The 11,399-nt window shown below is 35.7% G+C and overlaps 2 protein-coding genes and 1 long non-coding RNA gene across 3 annotated transcripts in view; 2 read left to right on the forward strand and 1 right to left on the reverse strand.

The window, feature by feature from the left end:
* Window positions 1-780: 780 nt before the first annotated feature.
* NC2alpha (negative cofactor 2 alpha) lies at window positions 781-4,013 on the forward strand. The gene is made up of 5 exons (XM_018458641.1): window positions 781-986; window positions 1,251-1,323; window positions 2,120-2,213; window positions 3,375-3,551; window positions 3,615-4,013. Exons 1-5 carry the CDS (start codon window positions 945-947, stop codon window positions 3,901-3,903), a joined length of 675 nt encoding a protein of 224 aa, XP_018314143.1. The 5' UTR covers window positions 781-944; the 3' UTR covers window positions 3,904-4,013.
* Window positions 4,014-5,467: 1,454 nt separating this feature from the next.
* The window catches only part of LOC108729497 (uncharacterized), a 14,184-nt gene continuing 8,252 nt past the window's right edge, over window positions 5,468-11,399 (reverse strand). Inside the window, exons 2-3 of the long non-coding RNA XR_001936933.1 lie at window positions 9,440-9,443; window positions 5,468-5,740 (exon numbers count right to left, since the gene is read on the reverse strand). This is a non-coding gene — a long non-coding RNA (uncharacterized lncRNA). The remainder of the gene's footprint in view (window positions 5,741-9,439; window positions 9,444-11,399) is intronic.
* Window positions 10,717-11,399, forward strand: part of LOC108729495 (lipase 3) — an 8,886-nt gene continuing 8,203 nt past the window's right edge. The window contains exon 1 of the mRNA XM_018458643.1: window positions 10,717-10,856. Coding sequence (XP_018314145.1) covers window positions 10,740-10,856 — 117 coding nt within the window. The 5' untranslated portion in view covers window positions 10,717-10,739. The remainder of the gene's footprint in view (window positions 10,857-11,399) is intronic.

Raw genomic sequence — 11,399 nt, forward strand, 5'->3', positions numbered from 1 at the left:
CTTCTATTGTAGATCCCGCATTACAGTCACTGGTCTCTATTCCACTGAGGGTCAGAGTTGGGTCAGAGTGCAAGAACTGACCAACCACAGTCAAGCATTCCCCTGTCATTCGACTGTAAGAGGGGAATACTCGACTGTGATTAGTCAATTCGCACATTCCGACCCAACTGTGACCCTCGGTGGAAACTTATAGTTTGATATATAGAGCTTCAATCACGTCTAGAGATCCTCTAATCAGAGTCGTGATACGAGAAGCGCAGACACTCTAGTTAGAGACTGTTATGGCTCCTGCATACTGGACGCGGAAACGCTTGCCGCGCGACAAAATGTGACGCGATAACCAATAAGCTTACAACTCCTAACATGTTCATTGGTTACCGCGTCACATTTTGCCGCGCGGAAAGCTTTTCCGCATCCAGTGTGCAGAAGCTATTATGGTGCAGTCCCATGATGCGGAATTGGCGGAATGAGGAATTAGCGGAACGCTCATGATTGGTTTAGAAAAGACATATCGGCGGAGCGCAATTGACGAATCGGAATGCTTGCGATTGGACGGACATCGTTCCGCCAATTCCGCATTGCGTATACATTCCGCACCATGAACGGAAATTTACAGCGGAACCGAACAGCACGACCAATCACAATCGCGACAAAAAAAAAAGCAGAATAATAACTAGAGTTGCGATTGGTCGCGCTGTTCCGTTCTGCTGTAAATTTCCGCTCCATGGGACGCCGACTTGATGCGCCGCGGCCGCGGCCGCGCCGTCTCCTCTACCCCTTCTAGCCCCGTTTGTTTACGCACGCGATCGCGTCGTGTCGCGTGCGTGCGTGTTGCGAGTTGCGACTCTACGCCGTCTACCGTTCTGCGGTGGTTGCGCTGGGTTTCGCCGTGCAATACCGTCAATATCGTGCCGTATCGCGTCATAAAATATCGCGATAACGGCATGCCCAGCAAGAAGAAAAAATACAACGCTCGTTTTCCAGCGGTAAGCGTATCCTCTCGGTTTTATCCTATCCCGTCCAGTCCCATTCCGTCGCGGAACGCACGTCGTTGACGCGAAGAGATGGGGAGAGAAAGAGAGTGAACGTGGACTCCGGACCTGGAGTCTGCTCGTCGTCTCGATTCGCGTCTCCGATGTTTATTACCGCAACGGAAGAACATGCTTTGCTTTTTATGAATGTCGCGATCCGCTGATCTGACATATACGAGTGACATAACCTAAACCTAAATCCCGCATGTCTGTTGTCAGGGTCGTATCAAGAAGATCATGCAGACAGATGAGGAGGTCGGAAAGGTCGCCCAGGCGGTGCCAATCATAATCTATATCCTTTTCCTACAACTTTATCTCGCGCGCGCGCTTTCTCTCTCTCTCCCCCCCCTCCTCTTTCGTATATTTTGCACCTTGGCTGTCACAGTGTTTGTGTCCATATGTCAAAGGTAATATATAATATTGTACGATATGATGGGTGGGACAGAAATATCAAAAAGAGTTAGTTGGTTTGACAGAATGGTTGCTGAAGAAGGAAAAAAAGAGATCTTTCACCTCAACAGATTTGAATTTTAGCAATATCCTGGAGCACCCTGATATTTTTTTCATATTGTCGTCTAGTTTTCAAAAGTGAGATTAGATTTACTTAGACGATAAAAGGCCTAGAAAAAGGATTATGCTATTTACGAAATACATGAGGTAATAAAATACATTGTTGACAGAAGGAAATCAAGAGAATCTGAAGGTTTTGAAATGAAAAGCCATCAGTGACATGATAAACGTTATCAGGCTGGCCTAACTGCAAGACATGGGCCAAACACAGAAATATCTCAAAAAAGCTGTTGTGGCTCAGTCGCAGAATAGTTCTCCAAGAAACTCAAGAAAAGCCTGGATCTGAATCCCAGTACTAAGCAGTACTAAGAAATACTCTGATATTTTTCTTGTATTGTCTATAATATTCTTTATCTTTGAGGATATTTTGTTTTGGAGGATATATTGTTTAATAAATAACATTACATTTATTCTCTTTCTCGCGAGCATGAATCCTCATAAATTTGATAATAATAGAGAATATATTTGCTTTATTTACCATGTTTGTCAGATTTGGATTATTCCTTAATGAAGTTTACCTAGGACCTTAGAACTGTTTGTGCACTCCTTATTAACCAAGACTATGCAGATCACGAGTGCCAAAAACGCCAAGACTCTAAGTCCGTCTCATATGTGAGTAAACAGCAATATCATGGTTCAGACCTATCAAAGTTTGTCTTGCGCTCATTTGCTGCAGTAATAACTCAAAAATTATTTTTTAATTATTTGCAAAGAACATAAAAAAGAAACAACTTTTATTCTTCTATAATCAGTTATTACAACAAAATTGCATTTAAAAATAACATAAATTTTAATGAATTAAAACATTCAAACTTATGTTTCAGAAAAAAATTCTATTTTTTGATCGGTTTTTATTTATTATTGTTTATTTTTTAAGTTTCGTTGTAGCAAATAGACATTATATTCATAACAAAGACATAGAGAAATGGACTGTACGATCCGTATCTAACAATAAGTAGTATTCAAATGTGGTCGACAATAATGAGATAGAGGGACCGTGGAAAACGGTCATTCTCCCTCTCATTAGGGAGTTTTTGCAATATGGTTTATCCAGATACGGTGAACACTAAGGTCAGGTTATCTTCTTCTCAACAACTAATTAAGAAAAGGATAACGTGAGCGTTCACCGTATCTGGATCCACGTTATTGCAAAAACTCCCTATTCTCTCTCCCATTACACCGTTGAATGAAAAGAGATAGAGATGGTCGTCTTCCACGGTCCCTCTCTCTTACTTTTATCGACCATTTTGACACACGGATCGCGCAGTCCATTCTCTATGTCTTTGATTCATGAGCTGTAAAAATTTTTAAAACATTGTTCACAATACATACAATATAATGAACGTTTCTCTTATATCTCTTGGATCCGTATTCATAGTCTTAGATCGATTCATGATTGATCCTCATTTTAAGATATATAAGAGTCTATTCTATAACTTTTTAACAACAATTTTACTGGCTAGGGATGTCATTGCGCAGGTATTTTACATGGTGAAAAAGCTGCACAACGACAGTATAACGATACCAAATTGTGAAAAGTTACAGAATAGGCCTACCGACAAACTAAGTTTGAACCAAAGTTTGAATCAATCAAATTTATTAAAGCGTGATTAGAGAAGCATTTTTCAAATGAAAGTCTGAAACCTAATTCAAATCGGATGTCACGACTATGAATAGGACCCTTGGTGAGCTAGTAAAAAATTATTTTAATCATAAATACTTTGATAAGTAAAAGAATCTTGCATAGCATCTGTTGTAGCTTATTGTTTGTAGGAAACAGTGTATCCTGTCGGAAAACCGATTCGACTTTTTAAAAGATCTAGTGAAATCTCTACCTGATGTATCGGGACCTGATGACGAAGTACCTATGTCACCAGAAACATCGCAAAGCAATACGCCAAATACAGCCACCGCGTGTTCGACGATGATGCAGCATTTCGATCCATTAGAGTGAGTCTGTTTGATTTGCCTGTATGAGAATTTTTCCAACAGTCACGATTCGTATTTCTCTAGATATCAAAAGTATCTGGGGTTACCAGTTAGCACCGAAATGAATGTAAATCACAAGAGCACGAGAGATAACGGATCGAGCGTAATTCCGAGCGATTTGAATCCCGCTAATCAAAGGGCCGCGACGACAGTGGGCGGACACTCGCAAATTCCGGAATTCCACATGTCTGTACCTACGGCCTTCCAAATTAGTCGACCAAATTTTTATACAGAGCTTAACCCGAGTGTGAGCGACCAGCCAACGTCAAACTTTGCTCGCACCGCCAACATTGATGAGGATTACGACACATAGTAATCCATTCGCGAAATCTAGGATGTTAAAAAACTTGTCTTGTTGAACGTGTGACGCACGGATTATACAGGGTGTTTCCAAATTAAATGGCAAAACTTCGGGAGCGTGTAGAGGAGTAAAAAACTAAGAAAAAAAGTCCTATAGACATATGCTCCTTTTTGCTTTGTTTCGCAGGAAATCACGAAAAAAGAAAAAAATATATTTAATTTATTATTTTAATTATTTTATTTATAAACTTTTTAATGAAGATTTTGTTCGAAATGTGCACCTCTTGCAGCAATACAAGCATTGCATCTGTCAAACACGGCTCTTGTAGCAGCCAGGCACTGTTCTTGCGATATTCTGTTCGCTGCAGCTACGATACGATTTCTCAAATGTTGCTCTGATTGAATAGGCGAAGAATAAACTTCTTGCTTCAGAGTACCCCATGCATAGAAATCTAATGGCGTTAAGTCGGGCGAACGAGTTGCCCAATGTACTGCTCCTCCACGTCCAATCCATCGTTGTGGGAATTTTCTATCTAACCAGGTTCTAGCGACTCTGCTGTAATGAGCAGGGCATCCATCTAATTGAAACCACATTTCAGTACGTTGTTGTAATGGGATGTTTTCTAAATAGTCAGAAAATTCATTCTCCAAGAAATTTAGAAAACGGTCCCCATTTAATCTTGCAGGTAAAAAAAACGGTCCCACTAAAACGTCGTTCCAAATTCCAAGCCAGACATTAACAGAAAACTCTTGCTGAAATTTGTATTCTCTAACAGACCTGGGATTTTGATGAGCCCATAATTCCTTTGATTAATTATTCCACCTCTGGTAAATGTTGCCTCATCTGACCACATTATTTTAGATGGAAATAAAATATCATTGTGGCATGTCTGAAGGTACCAGTTACAAAAGTTCAATCTGTTCCAATGATCTTGAGGTAATAAATTTTGCACTTTTTGAATGTGGTAGGGATAGCGATTATCTCCTTTTACAGTTCGCCAAATTGTTTGTGGTGACACTCCCAATACAGCCGACGCATTCCGAACGCTGGTCTCAGGATGATTGTCAAAATGTTGTAAAATACGATTCCCTGCCTGCAAATCTCTTCGTAACGCTGCTTGAAATCGGTTGTTTTCTTGTCGAATTGAAAATGTTCCAGTCTCTCGCAATCTATTAAATGTCAACATAAACACTCTTCGGTTTGGCACTCTTCTGTTTGGAAATCGTCGTGCATATTCTCGCACCGCCTTTAAAGCATTACCGTTGCAGAAACCGTATACAAAAACCATATCAGCATATTCACTATTAGAATACGTACGCGGCATATTGCAAAAGACAAAATTCATCTACTGTTAAAGGCTTTCAAAGAGCGACTGACAAATTCATAACAGAAAGTGGAAAATGTAATCAAATATGTCGGTGCTAGATATGGCAAGAAATGTAAACATTTTTTTTCGATTTCTCTGAAACGGAGCAAAAACGAGCATATGTCTATAGGACTTTTTTTCTTAGTTTTTTACTCCTCTACACGCTCCCGAAGTTTTGCGATTTAATTTGGAAACACCCTGTATATTGAATATATATATATTGAAGTACGGTAGAAAAACGCGTGTACACGCAGAAGTATCTTTCAATTGCTCACATCACTTGTAAATTAATATCGTTTAATGCTTTCAAATTGAGACAATTCTTTATTTGGTCACATTTGTTATAAATAGAATATTCTAGAGAGATTTCCAATAACTGGAATTATTTATCTCATTTTTTTATCTATTAAAATTTAAATAAAAGGAGAAAACTGTCGCAAATAAATGTCCCTCATTAAATCATTGTTTACAAATATACGTTGGCTTTTTCCATGCCATTGTGTTATAAAATTACGTAAAATATTTTATTATCACGTCAAATTTAGCTTTTCTAATAATTAAAGTAACATTTGTTTATAAGTTGTATGTGTTTATAAGTTGTGTGTGTATGTATAATATAATATACAATATTTTTTGCAACTATATTATTTCATGCCGATTTGTACTTTAAGATGTCTGTATTTACTTTTTTTATATTTATCTTTTTTTTTTGTTCAAGATAATTAGGTAGGTAATAAGTGAAAGACAGAGAGTTGTAACGCATATATCTGTCGATAGCTTTGTAAAATTATCAAAATTATTAAGAGAATATATGATAAAAAATCACGAGAAGTGGCGCGAACTAGATCCCAGTTTAAATTTTACGCTCTGCTAAAACTAATTGTTTTATCAATTTTCCTGAAGTTGGTTTTGCCAATCTCTTGAAGGCCGGTTGTTCTACCTTTGAATAAAATATTTATAATTTATTTAATAAAAGAAATAAGGGAAGAAAGAGAACGACAGCGAGAGAACAAGTAAGCTGAGATTTATCGAATGATAGAACAACCCAGCCTGAAATTGGTTGTTTCATCAATTTTAAAAGAGCGCGAAATTGGATTTAATTTGTGCTAATTCTTAACGAATAACTTTTTAGCGATAAATGCTCTTCTAAAAACTAAGAGATGATTTTTGAGAGATTTTCGGAAGACATGTATTTCCTAACTGTTGCTTAATCTCTGATCGTTTTGGAAATATATGTAAATAAATTCGTACAAATACAGACGTCGTGTGCAATCCGAATTGAAATAACATTATTGTATATTTGCATAAGAATTTATTTAAACGAAACTCATTTGTCAAAAGCTGGACTTAAACATTGTAGTGTATGTGTAAGTAAACATGTTATGTAATCGTAGCTAATTGTGAAATCATTGTCTTTGATGAATTGCAGTCGTTTATGCGAACACAATCATGTTGTTAATCATAAAACATGTTTACATGAAGAAACGTAACAAAAAACGAAAGTTACGATGATTAATCTTTCAAGCGTATTTCAGTCGATACGCCGTATAATTTCAACATGATACATCTTTTATTTATATAATCTCACTATACGTTATCGTTTTCTTACATGTATTTTTTTACAATTTTGTAACTTCACAACATATACGATGTTATATGTTGAAAAGAGCCGTAGAAGATTATTAAGAGAATTCTTGATCGAAATGATATCTTTTACGCTTAATGAAACGAATGAAGTATTGAATACGTGTTATGTATGCATGCTTACAAAATCATCAATTTTAATAGACGCGAAGATCAAGTAATTATGTAAAATCGATTGATTATACAGTTCACAACATATTCAATTACATTATTCTTCGAGTGTCTCTTGTCTTTTCCTTTTTTTAGTCCATTACTACGCATGTGAAATAAAGACTTTATGGTATGTAAATATTCTTTTATTGGAACGAAACTATAGTTGACCTGCGAACTGTATCAATGTCGTGCGTATCTTATATCTCATTGCAAGCAAAAAGTCTGGACCTCCTTTTTTTAAGAATAAATTTTAAAATAAATTCAACAGTCTATACATGTATCATTCTGTATATGTATATACAGGGTGGGCTATCGAAATATATTGAATAATTCCTATAAAAATGATTTTTCGCAAAAACGTAAAAACAAATCGATTTTTATTGGGAGAGGACATCTTCTAACGTATCCTCAACTTTTACTTTTTTCTAAGCGGGGATGCCAAAAAATTCAAATGGGAAGGGGGGATCAAATGATACAGCATTAGCAAACGTCTTTCAATTCCCTACATTCCTACGTATTATTTTTTAAATTCATTTAGGAGATTTACAGGATGTTAAATCTATAAAACAAACCTTCATATCTTCAATCTTTTTTTCTTTATTATGTGATCGAACCAGTCCATTAATCAATTGTAAGGGGTGTATGTCTAAAGACATACTATTGTGTATAAGGCGAATATTGACAATTGATATGTACCATCTTGAAATTTGAATTTTGCAGCATTGAGATAAATTAATCGCTTTTTGCACGGTAACCTCATTTATTTATAATACTTATTGTATTTTTTAAAGATCGATCAACAGTTTTGCATCATCCAGCCGCGTTCAATTAGTATGGGGTTGCTTTGGAGAGTAATTGGTATTCTCATGTGAATTTATGTCTAATTTGCACATACGAAGTAAAGTATAACTGATTTACTCATCGCAAGGCTAAAAGATTATCCGAAACGTTTAAATGAATGTTCGAGATATATACAGGATGTCCGGTAAGTTTTGAGAAAGCGCTAGCGTACTAAATTTAGATAGAGCGGACTAAATTAAGTCGAAAAGTCCTCTACCATTTTGCAATTTTCGTAATAATGAACGAGATATTAATTTCTAAAAATTGACAAACAAGTGGAGTAAAATCAATGCATAAACAACTTTAAGATTTCTCTTTCAGAGTTTTTTTTATATACTGATATCTTAAAGATGTTTTTCAACAAATCTTAAAGATATCTTAAAGTTATTTTATGTGTCAATCTTAGATATTTTGCTCATTATAGGTAACTAAAAAAAGTTGCGAAAATTGCAAAGTGGTAAAGGATTTTTCGATTCAGTTTAGTCCGCTCTATCTACACACACGAGTTCTTTGTCAAAACTTACCGAACACCCTGTATATAAAATTTTACTAAATAATCGCGCATCCGTAACAGCGCCAAGAACAGCTCCCAGAACAGCCGTTTTTTTTATTGTTTTCAAATTTATACATTGTTATTGAGATTTTGCGGTAACGAGAACTCATGACGCGCGAAGTCGTGAGAAAGATATAGGTAGGGGAAAGTGGGTGAATTGTGCGCATCTAGGGGAAATTTATTGTCCTGGAATGGTTTTCCAAGTTCAAAGCGATATAAGTATGGAAATAGAAACTATAAACATTCTTCTACCATTACGTATCCTCACATTGAACAGATTTTCATTCAATAAGGTTGTATTTGGCAAAAAGGAAAAAACGGAAAAGCGAAAAAATTTCTCGCACGTCGGATAATTATGCGCAAAGCAAAGTCGTAGGAAATGAATGAATTATGGAATGTTGACAAAGAGAAACCGAAAAATATATTTATTATATTGCAATATAAATATATATTAAATATATTTTAAATATATACTTATATATTAAGCAAAAATACAAAACTAATATAATAATAATAATAATGCACAGACTTTGGTAAAATAAAATGGCAAAATAAAATAATAATGCAAAGAAAAAACGAAAAAAATTAGTGCTATTCATATAATATATAAAAGATGGGTAATTGTGCGCATTTCAAAACGCTTGCGCATAGTTGCCTCCTACGATCTAACTCGATATGAAATACAATTATTTCAACACTTCCTAACCAAACTTAATAAATAATAGCTCAAAAGACGCACATAATAACGTACTTCAATAACATATGCAACTTTTAAACAAATAAATTAAAAATACGAACTTATCACCTTATTTTTTGAATGCTAAAATAACAAGAAAAGATGTGATTTCACTTTTTTGTATTTCTCTGGTTAGCAACGTATTTATGTCGTATCTTTTGTAGTTATATCTTAAGAGATACAAGCCTCCTGCGTAAAAATTTCACCACGGTGATGTCTTCATCTATTGGAAAAGTACCAGGATGTGCACAATTACCTCCCTAATATAGCACACTTTATTCGAAGGACATTCTGGCAAACGTTCTTAGGACATAGGGATATCCTCTGAATGTTCTTTGGAATGTCCCTTGGAGATCTGTGCTCCGCTGCGCACAGTTCCCCCACTTTCCCCTAAGGCTTTTTGAGGGCACGAATGAGCCCTCATTTGATCCCACATGCTAAGATTTAAGATTTTCTGGCCTCCCGGGGGGTGTTAAGGTGAGTATCTTCGAAATTGAATGATATGAGATTTTATGATCTCATTGCATGTAGGTATCTCTATAAATTTCAATCCTATATCTTGAATCGTTCAGAAGTTATTTAGATAACCCGAACTTTTGGCGGGCACTGTAGGACAGAGTGTCCCATTTTAATTGTCCCAGGCAATTATACTGCATTGACAGAAATATTTCCGGTAAGATTGTCTAATTCTTGATTTCGCGACAGCGCACGTGAGCGCCAAAAAATTTCTGACGTATGCCTTTTCACGGCTATCACGTTTTAATATTATCAATTGGCTGGCACCTGACGTAATTGTCGAGGATTCGGTGATATCGTGAAATATTACACACGCGCGCGAAATATTACCTGTGTTATTTGCGCGACAAACGAAAGCCTTTTTGCAAAAAGGTGCATGCAATAACGTCAGCGATTATCATAATCGCGCGTCGTCCTCCGGCCGCCACCTCCTCTATTCGGTATCGCCGCCGTGGCTTTCGGTGATTCGTGTCATTAATAAAAACAACCACGGCCTCGAAATACGTGAGTGACAAAAGTTGGATAAATTGCGAGACGAAGCCGACGGGGGGTTGCTATTTACGGAAACGGACACGGGACTTGCGTATGGAAGTAGATTTGTTGAAATTACTCAGTTCGCGCTACGACTCGAAACCGATAATCACCATTTCGGAAGAGAGGGGGGGTAAGAAACCCGGGATGAAAAGGCGCGTGGGAGAATCATTTAAAGAACCTTACTTGTCGCATCGTCGTGTTTTTCATTTTCAATCTCTTAAATACACACGGTATTTGTCGCCTCTTATATAAATTTACATTTCTTAGAAGAAACTTGATGAATTGTTTTTAGTCTCGATAATATAAAAATTCGTTTAACTTCTCGATATAACTGGAATAGTATTGTAAAAATTAGTGCATGGTGTGTTTGCTTCATTTAAATCTTCGCTTAAACCCAGTAAGCGCAGAGAGAAGTTGGATAAAGTAAAAGATATTGATAAATAGATATTGTATAATACCGAGGTGCATACATCGCTCAATAAAAGTGCAGACTACCTATCGAGGAAATGATTCCGCACTGGTGTTTTATCTCGCTGCTATATTATGGATTCGTCGTTCAAATAAATGGTCTATTTCGCACACGCGGAATATTCCCTCCGAGAACCGATCCCAATCTATTGGTCGTAAGTAAAATTATCTAGAACTGTTTTCATAATAAAGTATGTAAATGTAACCATGAGAATTTATTTCTCGAGTTTGAAATCGTAAACGTATTACAAATAAAAACGGAATTTTAATAACATTAGAACTCATATAAATTCTCAAAACTTTCATCACCACTTTATTTATAAACTAATAAATTTAAATATTAAAATTCCAAACATGTAATTGTTGTTTTAATTTTAAATGTAATCTAAAGTTGATTATTAATTAATTATCAAAGTAAATATTATAATTATATTAAATATTATCTAATTTAAGCATAAGTCAATTATATTCAAAATTATACTTAATTAATTATGGCTATTTCTGTCAATGTATATATAGATTAACTTTAATCTCGGTTTAACTTACTCTTCATCTTTTTTCTAACTTTAAAAACTCGAAAAAGATGAAAAGTAAAAGTTAAACTGAGTAACTGAGATTAAAAGTCAATCTACGTTGGTAGAAATGAACATTATACTTAAGTATAATTGTTATACCCAGACAACACACAATATTTACAA

The sequence above is a fragment of the Mycetomoellerius zeteki genome, unplaced genomic scaffold (genome assembly GCF_001594055.1).
Source record: "Mycetomoellerius zeteki isolate Tzet28-1 unplaced genomic scaffold, Tzet1.0 scaffold74, whole genome shotgun sequence".
Classification (NCBI taxonomy): Eukaryota; Metazoa; Arthropoda; class Insecta; order Hymenoptera; family Formicidae; genus Mycetomoellerius; species Mycetomoellerius zeteki.

What these genes read in the sequence shown, in the direction of transcription:
- NC2alpha (XM_018458641.1), top strand. Translation starts at nt 945, where the DNA reads ATGCCCAGCAAGAAGAAAAAATACAACGCTCGTTTTCCAGCG. An exon ending in ACTCTAAGTCCGTCTCATAT is followed by an intron (nt 2,214 to 3,374) that starts GTGAGTAAACAG and finishes TATTGTTTGTAG; the next exon opens with GAAACAGTGTATCCTGTCGG. An exon ending in CAGCATTTCGATCCATTAGA is followed by an intron (nt 3,552 to 3,614) that starts GTGAGTCTGTTT and finishes GTATTTCTCTAG; the next exon opens with ATATCAAAAGTATCTGGGGT.